Source organism: Bos taurus, chromosome 5 (assembly GCF_002263795.3).
Source record: "Bos taurus isolate L1 Dominette 01449 registration number 42190680 breed Hereford chromosome 5, ARS-UCD2.0, whole genome shotgun sequence".
NCBI lineage: Eukaryota > Metazoa > Chordata > Mammalia > Artiodactyla > Bovidae > Bos > Bos taurus.
In genome coordinates, this window is record NC_037332.1 from 80,272,554 (window position 1) to 80,290,658 (window position 18,105).

An 18,105-nucleotide genomic window follows, 5' to 3' on the forward strand; every position below is an offset into this window, starting at 1 on the left:
GGAAATGGAAACTTATTCTATTATTCTTGCCTGGAGACTCCCATGAAGAGAGGAGCATGGTGGGCTATAGCCCATAGGGTTGCAAAGAGTCAGACACAACTGAAGGGACTACACACACAGTGTGCTAGAGAGAGCCTAGAATTGAACCCAGGTTGTGTCGTTTACATGGTGATAGCCCTGTGTCAGTCACCTACATTTTCTAAAATTTTCTCTCTATAAAAAATGGGAATAATAATATCTAACTTGCAAGTGTGTTGTAGGATTAGATGAGAAAATGCCTGGAAGCAGTAGATAGTTTGAACATAAATTTTCTTTTTCAATTAAGGTATTTTTAACAGTATAGAATACAAAATTATATTTTATGATACATTGTACTATGAAATATGTGCAGCCAGCTTTTTAGTTAATAATATTTTATGAGTTCTGATCATTTTGCTTTAAGGTTATGGGATTTTCTTAAAGGTAATCTGAAAGAAAAAAGAAGTGCTATATTGTGAAAGTTAAAGTGTTAGTCATTTAGTCATGTCTGACTCTTTGAGACCCCATGGACTGGAGCCTGTCAGGCTCCTCTGTCCATGGAATTCTCCAGGCAGAAATACTGGAGTGGGTAGCCATTTTCTTTTGCAGAATTGTAATTGTGAAAATTTGAGTGTTAAATATAGAAAGAAAAATAAAATAGAAAGGATAAAGGAAATATTAGGTTGGTGCAAAAGTAGCTGTGGTTTTTACATTGTTGAAATTTACCATTTGATATTAGAATAAATGTGCTTATGTATACATCATTTTAATGTTCATTTCTCACTTTATGTTTTTGGCTAATGACTTATTACTTACTGTTTATTTTATATTTATTTTAGACCATGGAAATGATGTTAGACAAAAAGCAAATTTAAGTGATTTTCTTATTTGAGTTCAAAATGGGTTGTAAAGCAGCCAGTCTGACAACTTGCAACAGTGCACTTGGCCCAGAAACTACTAATGAATATACAGTGCAGTGATGCTTCAGTAAGTTTTGCAAAGGAGACGAGAGCCTTGAAGATGAGGAGTGTAGTGGCAGGCCATTGGAAATTGACAGCTTCAATTGAAAGCCATCATTGAAGCTGATCCTCTTAGAACTACAGAAGTTGTAGTGGAACTCAGTGTCAACCATTCTATGGTCATTTGGCATTTGAAGCAATTTGGAAAGGTGAAAAAGCTTGATTTAAGTGGCTGCCTATGAGCTGACTGAAAATAAAAAAATTCATTTTGAAGTGTCTTCTCTTTGTCTGTGCAACAAGCCATTTCTCAATCGGATTGTGATGTGCAACAAAAAGTGGGCTGTATATGACATCCAGAGATGACCAACTCAGAAGCTCCAGAGCACTTCCCAAAGCTGAATTTGCACCAGAAAAGGGGTCATGGTCACTGTTTGGTGGTCTGCCACCCATCTAATCCTCTGTAGGCGAAATCATTACATCTGAGGGGTATGCTCAGGAAATCAGTGAGAAGCACTGAAAGCTGCAGCACCTCCAGCTGACACTGGTCAACAAAAAGGGCCCAGTTCTTCTCTACAACAGTGCCCAGCTGCAGGTTGCACAACCAACGTTTCAAAAGTTGAACGAATCAGGCTATGAAGTTTTGCTCATATGCTGTATTCACCTGACTTTTCACCAACTGACTACCACTTCTTCAAGCATCTTGACCACTTCTTGCAGGGAAAATGCTTCCAAAACCAGCAGGAGGCAGAAGATACTTTCCAAGACTTCATTGAATCCCAAAACATGGATTTTTATGCTATAGGAATAAGCAAACTTATTTCTCATTGGCAACAATGTGTTGATTGTAATAGTTCCTATTTTAATTAAAAAAAGATGTGTTTGAGCCTGGTTCTAATGATTTAAAATTCAGTCTGAAACTGCAGTTACTTTTGTACCAACCTAAATAGTTCCTTTTTTATGCTAACTTCTGTTTAATATTACATGGAGTTTATAGTTTGAAGTATATTTTTTAAATGAATAAATAGCTTTTGTGGTTACTGCTTTATTTACAACAGAGTCATTTAAATTTGTGGTGGTATAAGATACATTAAGCACCTTTGAAAAGATTGCTTTGTCAAGGTCATGAATTATGTGGCCTTCTGATTTTGAAAAGAAGTTCATTTATTTTAAAATCCAATTGTCTTGATATTTTTAACTGTGGATGTCAATAAAGCAAACTGTTAACCTTCCTTAACCTAGTCCATTGTAATTAGTTGAGTTTTATATTCTTACAAATTTAGGAAATAAATAATATAGGAAGAAATTTCATTAAAAGCATAATTTAATTAAAAGCAAACATTTTGTTGTTACAGGCATGCTACATGGAATTGGCAAATTTATAGTTGAAATAATTTACTGTCGTTTCAGACTTGGAGCCTACAAACCTGTCAATTCTGTAAGTGATACAGTGATTTCCATCCCAGGTCATAGTATCATTGTTAAATATAAATATTAGTTCTTGGTGCCTGAAAGAAATTGCCCAAAATGAAGCATTATGTTTAGAGGAAATAGTGTAAGAAATAAAACTCATACTTTGGTCTTTTTGTTCCTCTCTAGGTTCCCTTTGAAGATGGCCACACGGACAACCATGTACCTCTTTTAGAAAATAATACACATTAACACCTCCCAAGTAAAGGAGAAGAACTTTTTGCCTGAGACATAAAACCTTTTTTAATAATAAAATATTGTGCAATATATTCAAAGAAAAGAAAATATGAATGAGAAGCAGAAATCACACCTAGGGAGAAAAAAAAAGAAACCCAAACTGAAATCCTATATGTTTCGTGTCTGTTACAAATGTTCTAGAAGAAATTATGCAGCTAATCTAATCAGTGAATACGCCCAGCTGAGTATTGCTTTGAACATGACCCCTTCTGATATTTTCAGAGGAGATGGGCAGTACTGAAAGCAGACCTTGCTTCTTGATGACAAAGAGCCTGAAGGAAGAAGTCAAATCACATCTAAAGAAAATGGCATTGATAAGTGCAAATATTTTCATCTCTTTGTTTTTTTAAAGATATGATGTCAGAATAAAATATGTAAAACATATGGAAAACTAGTCTAGACTTTAAAAAGTGTGGTCAGGTCACATTGTTAATAAAGGAAAAGGCGGGGTCCCTATGTTATAGCCATATTACTGTTAAGCCATAATGACAAGACCATTTATCCAATTTTGGGTCTTAGGGTGGTAACTGCTTTTCTTTAAACTCTGGCTATTGACATTTCTGATTGTTCAAGGCAAAGTCATGAAAGACTAAGGTAAATACTTAGAAGGGCAGATGCTGTAATATGTAACAGAGGTAGATGCTGTAATATGTAACAGAGGTATCATTCACAAATTGTATAGTGGGCACGTATGCAGGGATAAGAAAGCACATTGTTAAAAAAAGATGCTAAGTTTCCTAATATGATCCTTATTCTTGTTATAGTTTGGGAACAGGGGATGAGTAATAAAAAGATCCACTGCTAATGATGGAAATTATCAGTTTGTAAAATATTAAGAGGAAAAGTAGCATTTTTTATGTGTTGTGGTAGTGGGCAACAGGGTAACTTAAAAATAGAAGTATGAGGCAAATATTTAAGTAAGACAATGTCAGATCTGAGAGATTATCATATTAAACTGTCATATTAAACATTAATATGATTAAATGTTGATCATATTAAACATTTAAACTGTAAAACTGTATTATGAAAGAACTATCTGCATTCAGTGTCCTGAATGTGATTGATTCTGTATTAGATTGTGTTGGTCTAGATTTCTTAACTATTTTAGGATTAATTTTAAATTTCTAGGTGATATAAAAGATTTAAAAAAGAGGGGTATATCACTCAGGTGCTGTTAAAACCTAAATTTGGAATATATGTGCCAACATCATTTTTCCTTTTGTAATGCTTTATAATGACAGTAGAAGAATCATCAACCAGTTCCTCATGGTTTAAGTCTTTTAGGGAAATGGGGAAACAAAAATTCCAGGTAAGTAACAAGACCAAGACTAAAAGACAAGATTTTAAATGGTTTTTAGAGAATAGGACACCACAAGTGAGAGTTTTTCAAATTCCTTTCTGTTAAAAGGTAAAAGAGAAAAATGTCCTGTTGAAAGCAGTTGGGGCAGATAATGGAAAGAAGAAGAAATACTGATAAAACTACTTTATAGTAAAGCTTATATAAGAATGCTATTTTGAAAATAATAAGCATCATTGTTTAAAATACACAGTTAATATGATTAAGAGCCATTAAGTTAACTAATATGTGACAAGTTTATGCTTTGAAAGATTTTCAAATTCAGAAAATTCCAAATAATGAATGGCCTTCTCATTATTTAGAAACTTCTGATTTCTTCAGATGTTATTTCCAGTGAAGGTAGACTGGGAAAAGGAATTTTTAATTAGAATTTTAGCTATTTTAGACTGAATGTTGGTTCTGTGAATCTGCTTGTCAGAAAATTCAGTTAAGTTTCAGGGTTATTTTAATAGGAAGAACTATTGATTTAGAATTATTTTCTTTCAATTAGGATTATAAAAGTTGAGTATCTTTAAGAAGGATTTTAAAAATTATTTTGGTACTTATATATGATTTTTAATTGTTACCGTTTTGTTTTCCAAATACCATATTAAAATTGTAATGGTATTAATCTGTCCCATTAAAACTGAGTATAAAAGGAATTTCATTGAAGCAAAATACTACTTTGCCATTGATTTCCATTTTAAAAGTTATGAAAGGTTTTCACCTGAAATCCCTCGAATAGTCAGGGTCAGATTTTGGGCGATCAAAGTATTAAGATTCTGACCAGCCCTTTGTATGATGGGTGATGCCGTACACTTGTGTATTAGGATTTAGTAGCAGTTTTTGACCTCACCAAGTGTTTCTTTTCCGTGGCAGAGAACACTGTACTGGCCTATCTATCTATGCCTCTAGTAGGGGATACCTGAGTTTATTACTCAATTTTTTATTTTATTAGGGCATTCATAGTATCTATGTGTATATATTCCATCCTAAATATTTTAATATTGAGATCTGGAATTATGTGAAATGAGTTTTCTTTTTCATCTGTGTTTGCATACATACAGCCTATAAAAAGAGATGAAATGTTTAAATGAAAAAGATGAATAATTCTCTGCTGCAGTATTTGTACACTTCAGACTACCTCTTGGGAAAAGCTTAACTCAGAATTACACATTTCTAATTCTTGACTTAGATGATTAATATTATGCTTTTCTCATATACATTTTATGATATAAAGCACTGAATTTTTGTAATAAAACTTTACTAACGACAGAGTTTATAATCTTTAATACAAGCTTTGGAATTCATAAAGGAATGACTAAGATCTAATTTTTTTAATGGTATAAAGACACATGTTGTACATTGTCTTTTGATGTCTTAGGTTAGTAATTCAGGTACCAAAAATTAAATGTACATGCAGCTCCTTTGTTTCACAATTTAAAACCTTTAAACTTAAGTTTGAGATGTGTGTATTTTTTAAATTACTTAACCTGAGCCTTAGGATCTTTAAAATCTCATCAGGCTTTAAATTAGTACTTAAGCTCTTCCCTGTCTGTCTGGAGGTCTAGCAAACCTTTAAGCCAAAATGAGTCACCCTTTGTCAGCACTATCCAAATAGATCACTACGTGTTCACTACCTTATGGTATGAAGCCTGGAGTAATATCCAAGTACTATTTATTTATTGTAATTCCTCCCACCCCTTTTGGAATATTTTAGTGATTAAATCAGCATTATTTTAAGAGTAGGAAACAAAATGCCTTGGATTTTTTTTTTCTTGTAGTTTTTAAAATTGTTTTAACAGAAAGAAAGACAAAAGACTCATTCAGTGTCTCAATTCTAAAGATGGGACTCAATAAAATAAATTGTACAATAATTTTTTGTCCTTTTACGATCATGTACCCCCAAATAAGCCTTAGTTCCTCATATTTAAGCTTCTTTTTCCTCCTAGAAAAACTACAGCAATCTTTATCATTCAGTATCTTTCCTTTTGCTTCAGATGGAGCTAAATTATTGTATCATATGCCATTTATTCTATATTTTTCGTGTTACGAGTGAGTGAGGAAAAGATTTGACTCCAATGTGTCTGACTCTTTGCGACCCCATGGACTGTAGCCTATCAGGGTCCTCTGTCCATGGGATTCTCCAGGCAAGAATACTGGAGTGGGTTGCCATTTCCTTCTCTAGAGGATCTTCACAACCCAGGGATCGAAACTGGGTTTCCCTCATTGCGGGTGGACGCTTTACCATCTGAGCCACCAGGGAGGCCCCAAACAGATTATAATCAGCAAACCATTTAATGGTTTTGTTTCAGCGACTGCAAGTTGTATTTATCAAAAGACATTAACAATTCTTCCAAATTCATTTATGCTATTTGTGTAATAATTTTAATGTAAAGCCCAGAATGAGGAGGTGTGGCAAAAGGTATACATTGATGTAAGATACATACTACATACTAAAGCAGACCTTCAACAACACAGCATATAATTATGTAGTAAATATTTTGTAAATTCTCTTCTGCTTTCAAGCAACTATACAAATTAATTGGGTGATTTCTTGTATTATACTTACCTTTGATTTCTTTAAGATATTTTTCTAGAATTGGTGAAATTGACCCAACTCCACATCTTTCCAACCCATTTACGATTCTGGCTTGGAACTGATATTTCAAATAAAGTAGGGATACACCTAAAATATTAATCTATTTTATATCAGAGAGCTCTTCTAGCTGTTAACACTCAATTTCAGTTAAGTATCTGTTGTCGTATTTGTATCTGCACCTCACAGGGCATTCCTGTCTCTCAAGTCAGTTATATCTTAAAATCAGCAATTCTGGCAATTTGTTATATTTTTAAAAGGTAATCTAGGTAGTGAGCATTTTTTCATATATGTATATGGTTCCCAAAACATAATTTTTTAGATTTGCATAGAAAATGTACAGGGGAAAAGTTACACGGAAATTTGCATGTGATTCTTGGAACTTTGAAACATTGATATTTTTAGAAATGTTCAGTTTATTCACTCAGTTGTGTCCCACTCTTTGCAACCCCATGACTGCAGCACACCAGGCTTCCCTGTCCATCACCAACTCCCTGAACTTGCTCAGACTGGTATCCATCGAGTCAGTGATGTCATCCAACCATCTCATCCTCTGTCGTCCTCTTCTGTTTTCAATCTTCCCCAGCATCAGTCTTTTCTAAGGAGTCAGTTCTTCGCATCAGGTAGCCAAAGTATTGGAACTTCAGCTTTAGTATCAGTCCTTCCAGTGAACATTCAGGACTGTTTTCCCTTAGGATTGACTAGTTTGATCTCTTTACAAGAAACTTTAGGCTGACCTAATTGTTAATGTTCACTATGAGATACACTACTTACTATTAGTCCCTTCTCAAGTCAATTTTACCTTGAGATTCTAAGTCAGTTATTTAAATGAGCTAAAAATTTAAATGAGTTAAATTTTATACTAGCTGGAGATGTTAGGTTAGTATAAATTTGTGAGAAATGTTTTTCTGATTTGTGTGCCCTTCTGCCTCAACTTTTTCTAGAATTAACTGCCTCATGTGTTGACTGTTTTCAGTTCTGTAATGTTTGTTACTGTAATATCTTGTGGGTGCAGAATATAGGGATTACCAAAGCTTTTAAAAAGTAACCTTTTCTTTGTACTTACTGTCCCCTTCTCCATCAAAAGTAGAAAGTTCTTATTGGATTGTATATATTAGGCACTCAAATAATTGTTACTGGTCTTGATATATAAAGTAGCTAGGGGTTTTCTTTCATGCAGATACCTACTTTTACAGCTTAATCATCACAAGAGAAGTTTGTGTCATTTCTCTAATACCACAGGTAGAACATTCTTCAGCATGTGTTACAAATTGCAAGTCCATGTGCCTGATGCACAGGTGAGGTCTGTCAATACTAAAACATCATAGAGTTTGGAACAGAGAAAGGTTTATTACAGATTCATACAAGGAAATGGGTGGCTGATGCCTTAAGAAACCCAGTTAGTGAAAGCTTTCAACAAGCCCCTTTAAAAGCAAAAGGTGAGGGAAGGGCGTGGTTAGTTGTTGCAAACTTCTTGGCATCAGATCCTTTGTTCCTGAGGTCAGGTCGTGATCAGGGAACAATGTTCCTGTAAATCTCTACCAAACCAATGTTATTCTCTGTCCTGTTAAGAAAGGGCAAGGTCCCAAGGCACAACTTGCATCCTCCAAGGTCCTGGTCCTGGCTAAGAGGAGGCAGATCTCAGTTGGCAGCTCCCTTAGGTCCAGGTCCCCAAACCCTGCCAAGCTGTCATCTCTGCCATGCACCCAACCCACTTTGCCCTCAGTCTCCTCAGGTTGCCCAAAAAGAGGGGAGATCAGGTCTCACAGACTGCAACCAAGGCAGATGGCTGTGCTATTTAGTAGCAGAGACAGGGATGGGGGGGAGGTTCACTGCTCCTCAAGGTCTGGGCCAAGACTAGTGGAGGGCCTTAGTGAGCGCTCTGGAGCCCTGCAGGACATAGTTCCGTCTGTTCCCTGGGTCCTTCAGTTCACTTGCTGGCCCAAGGCTGGATGAGCTGGAGGGCCTCCAGGAGAAGGCCTGAATCTGCCTTTCCACCTGATGACCACCACACCACTGACCCTTGGCTGAGTCACTTCCCCAGTTGTCCCTCATTGACAGTTACTTGTGGGGCGTGCCCACTGTGGCACTGACCAATAACTGAGCAGGACAACTAACGGTTGTTCATTGACAGATTGCTGCTTGTGGGTGGGGCCCACTGAGGCACTGACAATGACTGAGCAAGACCTGTTGCCTAGTAACGGTGCAGCGTAATGAGGCACAGCAATGGCTACCTGTAAAGGCTGTGCTCATCCTGCTCTGTACGCTATTAATGGTGTCTGAAAAAGCATTATGGGAATGTGTTAATTCATATTCATCTGGTAGTTTCTTTTTATTTTCCTAAGGATGAGGGAGAAGATCTACTGCAGTAGTCAGCAGTTAAAGATACAATACTAGAAGAGGAAATCAGTCTTTAATTCAAATTTTCATTTAATCAAGTCAAAACTGAATGATCAGTGGAATTTATTGAGTTGGTGAAACATAAAATAACCAAAAGATAGTAAATTCTTAGAACTATTATGTGTTGTCCAATTTCATTGAATTATATCTTAATTTCCTTTTTATCATCTATAGTTTTTATCTTAAACATAATCACAGAAATCTCAAACTGAAGATAACCAGCTGCTTTCTTTCAGAGCTGGGTTTTCTGCCCTGGAAAGTAGTTCACATAACTTAGATGAGATTGAGAAAGACATTGCCCAGAAGAGTCTCCCTGCCCCGACCCCAAATGTGCTTTATGGGGTTCAGAAAAATTTCAACTAATACTGGGCTAGAAGTTGCCCTCACAGCTCTAGTACACTTCTACCACATGAATGTGCCTTTCTGAGTATTAACCAATTATCCCAGGAAGTGAGCCATATGTATAACTAACATTGAATGTTTTATGCTCATATAATTTTCTAGTAGTTATGATTATTTTTAGTTACTTAGGCCCCAGGTACTGTTATTTGAATCATATCCCACGTTTTTAACATGAAGTGCTGCAATCTAAAATGCACTCGTCTCTCAAATATGAGGAAAGTTGGGATAACAGTTATATTATTAATATGGGAATCTGAGAACAGATTTTTACTAATTCATTTGCATTATACATAAAATATGTTTAAAACAACACCTGTTCTCTGAACTTCCAGTCACTAATGAAGTCTGTCCTTTTCGGCTGCACATTGTACAGGTAACATTCTGCAACTGGAGTGATCAAGATACTAAAGTCCTGGTGAAAGAGTGAACTTCCCCACAGAAAATATGACTAGCATTTACATTTTTATTTGCAATTTTGCTTTTCTCAGTGGCAAATATCAGGAAAATGGGTTTTTACGTGATTTTAGCCTAGGGCCTTCCTCTAACATTAGTCACTCTAATCGAAGGCCTGGGCAATATAAGCTTAAATATAAGGGATTTGGCCAGTTTAATGAACAAGAGGAAAACTCCTAAGAGGAGGTAATCAGGAAAATTTATGATTCAAAAGATTTAGAATAATAGTTGTCAAATTCAAATTACAAGAACCAATTTTTACTTAAAAGCATAATAATCACCCATAATGAAAATATGCTTGAGCCCTCACTCTATATACATTATTTACACCTCTTGGTTCTCTTCAGGTTTCAGATGTGGGTATAGTGAAGGAAAATGTTAGATGTGAACCCACTTTTCTAATTTCCCAGCCCTTGACCAGGACTCCATAGTATAGCACAAAAAGAAAGCAGAAACCTCCACGGAGAACTGTTTCTCTTACAGCATTTATGATGATGTTGAGACCTTTGTCTGCTTATCTTGATTTTCAGCCTTTATACTAAGTACACTATACTAAATGGTTCCAGTGACAACTGCCTTTCTTGAGCGTGTCTCAACTTCTGTCATGTGTCCTTCCATGTTTATTGAGCACATTAGTCCTCTCAAGGAGAACAAAGCTAAATAAGGGAAGATGGGTGTCCTTTGGTGTTTTATATTCAAGAGCACAGAATAGTGTTAAAGAAACAATCTGGAAACAATTTTTTTCCTAAAATTTGTATGATAATTCGTTAGGATATGACTTCTGTTCTCTCACTGAAATGAAATGAAAATTTATAGTTTAGAAATAAGGATGAATACATGACAGCACATTTGACAGGTAATGATGGGCATATTTGTTACCTAATCTTGAGAACCACAGTTGCTGTTTTAGAGGTATCTGAGAGGTTCCAGACAAAGGGAGATTGCCAAATGTTCTTAGACATTAAGTGTGCTAGATGCCCTAAAGTAGGAGAGGAATTTGTAACAGAAGCTCACGATGAAGAACCACACATTCCGAGCCACCTGAGATCTTGCAATGAGAAGACGCCAGGCGATGAGGAAGAGAGCAGTATTAAAGAGGTAGTGAATATTTCGGAGCCTGGAAACAGACATATATAACCAACGTCAACACAGTATCAAATACCCAACTATGTTACCTAAAGCATAAATGTATCTTTTCCTGGCTATGACCAGCAAATAATTAAGTGTCCTCAGGTATATGGCAGTATCTGATAGCCTTTTGATTTTGATAGCTTTCATTTCCACCACGTTCATTCTGAGTAATCATATTTCTACAATATTCCCCTGACTAGTTTCCCTTTCTCATACCTCTCTGCTTTAACCTGTCTTATAAACATGGCTAATATAAGCTTTCTTAAATACACTTTGATCATGTTACTGTATATCACAAATCACTGATTCTCGTTTACTAGAGGGTAAATTCTAAAGTCTCACCTTGCTTTTCAATTCAAGGTTCCTGTCTGTTTGCAATCAACTTTTCCCATCCATATCATCTCTTCATTAAAAACCCTTTGCTTCTACCAGAATTATGCAAGACTGCTATAATTCTGTGTTCCTTAGGGAACATAGAATTTTTTATTGAAAAAAAATTTCAGGCAGTCAAAGCTATTGAACAGTTAATTGATTTGACCATGTTAAATAGCATCATCAGGTTTCCTGCCTGTTGGGTATTCTTTATAGCACATTATGACAGGATATGGTAGAAAAAGCAAACTTAGATACAAATCTGGCTCCTCTGCTTACCACGTACAGCTTGCCCACTTCCCTCCTTTGAACCTAAATAGTTCTTTGATGGAAATGGGATAACAAAAATACTACCTGCCTCATAGAAGTATGGTGAAGTCTAAATAGTGTATACTAGGATATATAGTATAAAGGCTAGAAAAATATTAGCTGCTCTCCTGCTCAAATTTCATGCCTGGTATAAAATGAGCTACACATGCTAAGTACTTAATAAATGTTATACTTACCTTTTTAAGTGTTGCTTTGCTTCTGGGATCCCAGCCATATCCTCTTTCAATAAGTACTTCTTAACTCCTAAAACATAATTTTCAATGTATTCTAACCAGTTCAGCTGACGTACATCAAAGTTGAATACCTGAAAGGCAAGAAGAGATTATGGATTGTCAGAACTGCTGGATGATCACTTTGCACATTTGATGAAGTTTCTTTTATATAAATAAGTGGCATTTGGTTTGGAAGATTTAGGTGCTGCTGCTGCTAAGTCGCTTCAGTCGTGTCTGACTCTGTGCGACCCCAGAGACGGCAGCCCACCCGTCCCTGTGGTTCTCCAGGCAAGAACACTGGAGTGGGTTGCCATTTCCTTCTCCAATGCATGAAAGTGAAAAGTGAAAGTGAAGTCGCTCAGTCGTGTCCGACTCTTAGCGACCCTATGGACTGCAGCCTACCAGGCTCCTCCGTCCATGGAATTTTCCAGGCAGGAGTACTAGAGTGGGGTGCCATTGTCTTGATACCCCTCCAAATGAGATTATTTGAGCTGTTATTTTAAAGGCAGTGATAATATGGATTGCCATGTATATAGAAATATTTAAACATTCAGTTCAGTTCAATCACTCAGTCATGTCTGACTCTGTGATCCCATGAACTGCAGCATGCCAGGCTTCCCTGAACATCACCAACTCCCAGAGTTTACCCCAACTCATGTCCATTGAGTCAGTGATGCCAACTAACCATCTCATCCTTTGTCTTCCCCTTCTCCTCCTGCCTTCAATCTTTCCCAACATCAGGGTCTTTCCAAAAGAGTCAGCTCTTTGAATCAGGTGGCCAAAATATTGGAGTTTCAGCTTTAACATCAGTCCTTCCAATGAAAACCCAGGACTGATTTCCTTTAGGATGGACTGGTTGGATCTCCTTGCAGTCCAAGGGACTCTCAAGAGTCTTCTCCAACACCACAGTTCAAGAGCATCAATTCTTCAGCACTCTGCTTTCTTTATAGTCCAGCTCTTACAACCAAAATGACTACTGGAAAAACCATAGCCTTGACTAGACAGACCTTTGTTGGCAAAGTAATTTCTCTGCTTTTTAATGTGCTGTCTAGGTTGGTCATAACTTTCCTTCCAAGGAGTAAGCATCTTTTAATTTCATGGCTGCAATCACCATCTGCAGTGATTTTGCAGCCCAAAAAAATAAAGTCTGACACTGTTTCCACATCTATTTGCCATGAAGTGATGGGACTGGATGCCATGATCTTAGCTTTCTGAATGTTGAGCTTTAAGCCAAGTTTTTCACTCTCATCTTTCACTTTCATCAAGAGGCTCTTAGTTCTTCTTCACTTTCTGCCTTAAGGGTGGTGTCATCTGCATATCTGAGGTTATTGATATTTCTCCCGGTAATCTTGATTCCAGCTTGTGCTTCATCCAGCCCAGTGTTTCTCATGATGTACTCTGCATCTAAGTTAAATAAGGAGGGTGACAATATACAGCCTTGACATACTCCTTTTCCTATTTGGAACCAGTCTGTTGTTCCATGTCCAGTTCTAACGGTTGCTTCCTGACCTGCATACAGGTTTCTCAAGAGGCAGATCAGGCGGTCTGGTATTCCCTTCTCTTTCAGAATTTTCCACAGTTTATTGTGATCCACACAGTCAAAGGCTTTGGCATAGTCAATAAAGCAGAAATAGATGTTTTTCTGGAACTCTCTTGCTTTTTCGATGATCCAGCGAATGTTGGCAGGTTGATCTCTGGTTCCTCTTCCTTTTCTAAAACCAGCTTGAACATCTGGAAGTTCACAGTTCACGTATTGTTGAAGCCTGGCTTGGAGAATTTTGAGCATTACTTTACTAGCGTGTGAGATGAGTGCAATTGTGCGGTAGTTTGAGCATTCTTTGGCATTGCCTTTCTTTGGGATTGGAATGAAAACTGACCTTTTCCAGTCCTGTGGCCAATGCTGAGTTTTCCAAATTTGCTGACATATTGAGTGCAGCACTTTCACAGCATCATCTTTCAGGATTTGAAATAGCTCCACTGGAATCCATCACCTCCACTAGCTTTGTTCGTAGTGATGCTTCCTAAGGCCCACTTGACTTCACATTCCAGGATGTTTGGCTCTAGGTGAGTGATCACACCATCGTGATTATCTGAGTCGTGAAGATCTTTTTTGTATAGTTCTTCTGTGTATTCTTGCCACCTCTTTTTAATATCTTTTGCTTCTGTCAGGTCCATACCATTTCTGTCCTTTATTGAGCCCACCTTTGCATGAAATGTTCCCTTGGTATCTCTAATTCTCTTGAACAGATCTCTAGTCTTTCCCATTCTATTGTTTTCCTCTATTTCTTTCCATTGATTGCTGAGGAAGGCTTTCTTATCTCTCCTTGCTGTTCTTTGAAACTCTGCATTCAAATGGGTATATCTTTCCTTTTCTCCTTTGCTTTTTGCTTCTCTTCTTTCCACAGCTATTTGTAAGCCCTTCTCAGACAGCCATTTTGCTTTTCTTTTTCTTGGGGATGGTCTTGATCCTTGTCTCCTGTACAATGTCACGAACCTCTATCCATAGTTCATCAGGCACTCTGTCTATCAGATCTAGATTTAAACATTGATCAAGCACACATATTTGGCTTTTAGGAAGTCTTAGCAATTTTAAGGAACTGATATTAGTCTGGTGAAACCTAATTTAATTTCAAGTAAAGGAGAATTATTTCTTAAGAGAGAATAATACATTAGGCACCAAGACAAATTACATATATTTTTCTTTCCATTAGTAAATTTTGCTGTTTTCCCCTTGGGCTAGCACCCTTTCCTGAAATATCACTACTTCATTTTGCTGATTAAGGTAAACTTTGAGAAGCAATGTCTAAGGACTAACTAAGCAGAATTTATATTCTTATTTACTTTAGAGATGTTTATCCACTCTGTCTCTTGGTATGCCACTAGATGGAGCCCTTCAGAACCATTTAGAGTGGAACACGCAGAACACTAGTGTATTTCCTCCTCTTAAAGAATGCCTTTTCATGTTGCCACCAAAAATCTTAAGAACAAATTTCCTTCTCAAATGTAGTGACTTACAGCATCTTTTAGCGCTTTCCAGGTGGTGCTAGGGGATGACAGAGGATGAGATGGCTGGATGGCATCACCAACTCGATGGACCTGAGTCTGAGTGAACTCCAGGAGTTGGTGATGGACAGGGAGGCCTGGCGTGCTGCGATTCATGGGGTTGCAAAGAGTCGGACATGACTGAGCGACTGAACTGAACTGAACTGAGGTGGTGCTAGTGGTAAAAAACCCACCTGCCCATGCAGGAGACAGAAGAGACACAGGTTCAATCCTTGGGTTGGGAATATCCCCTGGAGGAGGACACAGCAACCCACTCCAGTATTCTTGCCTGGAGAATCTCATGGACAGAGGAGCCTGGCGGGCTATGATCCATAGGGTCGCAAAGAGCTGGACACAAGTGAAGCAACAGCACACACGGTAGGATCTTAAAGACTAGACACGAATGTCAGTTTTTTTTCATTCTTGCTCTTAAGTTCCTATTTTAGTACATATTTTCCCTGGCTTATATTTTATTTCTGCTTTGGTCTTTTACTACATGTATTTACTGCAAGTTACCTCAAATCTTTGTCAAGTAAATTGGAGTATTAACAAGGAAAGCAGATAAGACTAACGAGTTCCAGAGAGGTTCACAGACTTAACCAAAAACTGCTTTCTAAAAGTAATTCTGTATCACTTTGTTTGGATATTTTTATTTTCCACAGTACCACCAAATGCTGCGTATTCATCTATATATGCAGAGACTTTTATTTTTATGTTATTTCTAAATTAGATTTCAATGAAGCCCTAGTTTGGAATCCTCATTCTATATGGCAAATGAAACTGAATTCTGAGCCACACCAGAGCTTGGCAACTATGCAAGTATTCAGGACTATTATCTTTGCTAAAATATTTTGCAAGCATATATATATATATATATACACATATATGAAATACACTGCAGCTTTGATTCTTTTTTTCCACAAAATTTTTATTTTATGTTAAAATATTTTGAAAGTGTCAAAACTGAAACTATAAGCTTATTATCTTTTGCATTATTTAGATGGGTAAATTCCATGAAGAAAATGCAATACAGATAAGTCATATGTAATTTATAATAGCATGATGGGTTTTTAAAAATAATCTGGTTTGATCCATTTATTTTAAACATAGGTACTTTGAAGAATTTTGTCTATACAAGATATGTAGACATTTCTGGGAAAAAGGTTCTATTTCATGTCCATTTTAGAATTACTCAGTTGGTAAAGAATCTGCCTACAATGTAGGAGACCCCGGTTTGATTCCTGGGTCAGGAAGATCCACTGGAGAAGGGATAGGCTATTCACTCCAGCATTTCGGGGCTTCCCTTGTGGTTCAGCTGGTAAAATATCTGCCTGCAATGCGGGAGACGTGGGTTCGAACCCTGGGTTGGGAAGATCCCCTGGAGAAGGGAAAGGCTACCCACACCAATATTCTGGGCTGGAGAATTCCATGGACTATATAGTCCATGGAGACGCAAGGAGTTGGACATAACTGAGCGTCTTTCACTTTTAAACTCAGAGGTAGGCTCCAAAATCACTGCAGATGGTGATTGCAGCCATGAAATTAAAAGACGCTTCCTCCTTGGAAGGAAAGTTATAACCAACCTAGACAGCATATTAAAAAGCAGAAACATTACTTTGCCAGCAGAGGTCTATTTAGTCAAGGCTATGGTTTTTCCAGTGGTCATGTATGGATGTGAGAATTGGACTGTGAAGAAAGCTGAGCGCCCAAGAATTGATGCTTTTGAACTGTGGTGTTGGAGAAGACTCGTGAGAGTCCCTTGGACTACAAGGAGATCCAACCAGGCCATCCTAAAGGAGATCAGTCCTGAGTGTTCATTGGAGGGACTGATGTTGAAGCTGAAACTCCAATACTTTGGCCACCTGATGCGAAGAGCTGACTCATTTGAAAAGGCCCTGATGCTGGGAACAATTGAGGGCAGGAGGAGAAGGGGATGACAGAGGATGAGATGGTTGGATAGCATCACTGACTCGATGGACATGGGTTTGGGTGGACTCTGGGAGTTGGTGATGTTCAGGGAGGCCTGGCATGCTGCGGTTCATGGGGTCACAAAGAGTTGGACACGACTGAGCGACTGAACTGAACGGAGTGATGATTTCAGTTAAAATATTCATCTAAATCTCAACTGGGCTTTCCTAGTGGCTCAGTGGTAATGAATCCACCTGCCAATGCAGAAGACATGGATTCAATCCCTGGGTTGCAAAGATCCTCTAGAGAAGGAAATGGCAAGCCACTCCAGTATTCTTGCCTGGAGAATCCCATGGACAGAGGAGCCTGGCATGCTACAGTCCATGGGGGCGCAAGCGGTCAGACATGACTTAGCAACCAAACAACAACAAAATCTCAACTAGTACATTTAATATAACAATTATTGCATCTGACTGCAAATCCAAGCCAGGCTTCAGCAATACATGAACCGTGAACTTCCTGATGTTCAAGCTGGTTTTAGAAAAGGCAGAGGAACCAGAGATCAAATTGTGAACATCTGCTGGATCATGGAAAAAGCAAGAGAGTTCCAGAAAAACATCTATTTCTGCTTTATTGACTATGCCAAAGCCTTTGACTGTGTGGATCACAATAAACTGTGGGAAATTCTGAAAGAGATGGGAATACCAGACCGCCTGACCTGCCTCTTGAGAAACCTGCATGCAGGTCAGGAAGCAACAGTTAGAACTGGACATGGAACAACAGACTGGTTCCAAATAGGACAAGGCGTATGTCAAGGCTGTATATTATCACCCTGCTTATTTAACTTCTGTGCAGAGTACATCATGAGAAATGCTGGACTGGAAGAAACACAAACTGGAATCAAGATTGCTGGGAGAAATATCAATTACCTCAGATATGCACATGACACCACCCTTATGGCAGAAAATGAAGAGGAACTCAAAAGCCTCTTGATGAAAGTGAAAGTGGAGAGTGAAAAAGTTGGCTTAAAGCTCAACATTCAGATCATGGCATCTGGTCCCATCACTTCATGGGAAATAGATGGGGAAACAATGGAAACAGTGTCAGACTTTATTTTTGGGGACTCCAAAATCACTGCAGATGGTGACTGAAGCCACAAAATTAAAAGACGCTTACTCCTTGGAAGAAAAGTTATGACCAACCTAGATAGCATATTCAAAAGCAGAGACATTACTTTGC

The 18,105-nt window shown here is 37.7% G+C and overlaps 2 protein-coding genes across 6 annotated transcripts in view; one reads left to right on the forward strand and one right to left on the reverse strand.

Annotated features, from left to right (window-relative positions):
- Positions 1–3,063, forward strand: part of ERGIC2 (ERGIC and golgi 2) — a 43,295-nt gene extending 40,232 nt beyond the window's left edge. The window contains exons 13-14 of the mRNA NM_001075563.1: positions 2,330–2,412; positions 2,574–3,063. Coding sequence (NP_001069031.1) covers positions 2,330–2,412; positions 2,574–2,636 — 146 coding nt within the window. The 3' untranslated portion in view covers positions 2,637–3,063. The remainder of the gene's footprint in view (positions 1–2,329; positions 2,413–2,573) is intronic.
- Positions 3,064–7,943: 4,880 nt separating this feature from the next.
- The window catches only part of FAR2 (fatty acyl-CoA reductase 2), a 177,461-nt gene continuing 167,299 nt past the window's right edge, over positions 7,944–18,105 (reverse strand). For 4 of the 5 annotated variants that reach the window (XM_059886546.1, XM_059886547.1, XM_005206902.5 and 1 more), the window contains 2 exons: positions 11,881–12,008; positions 7,944–10,988 (listed from right to left, as the gene is read on the reverse strand). In XM_059886546.1, the coding sequence (XP_059742529.1) occupies positions 10,826–10,988; positions 11,881–12,008 (291 nt within the window). In that variant the 3' untranslated portion in view covers positions 7,944–10,825. The remainder of the gene's footprint in view (positions 10,989–11,880; positions 12,009–18,105) is intronic. The other variant, NM_001076022.1, reaches the window with a different exon arrangement.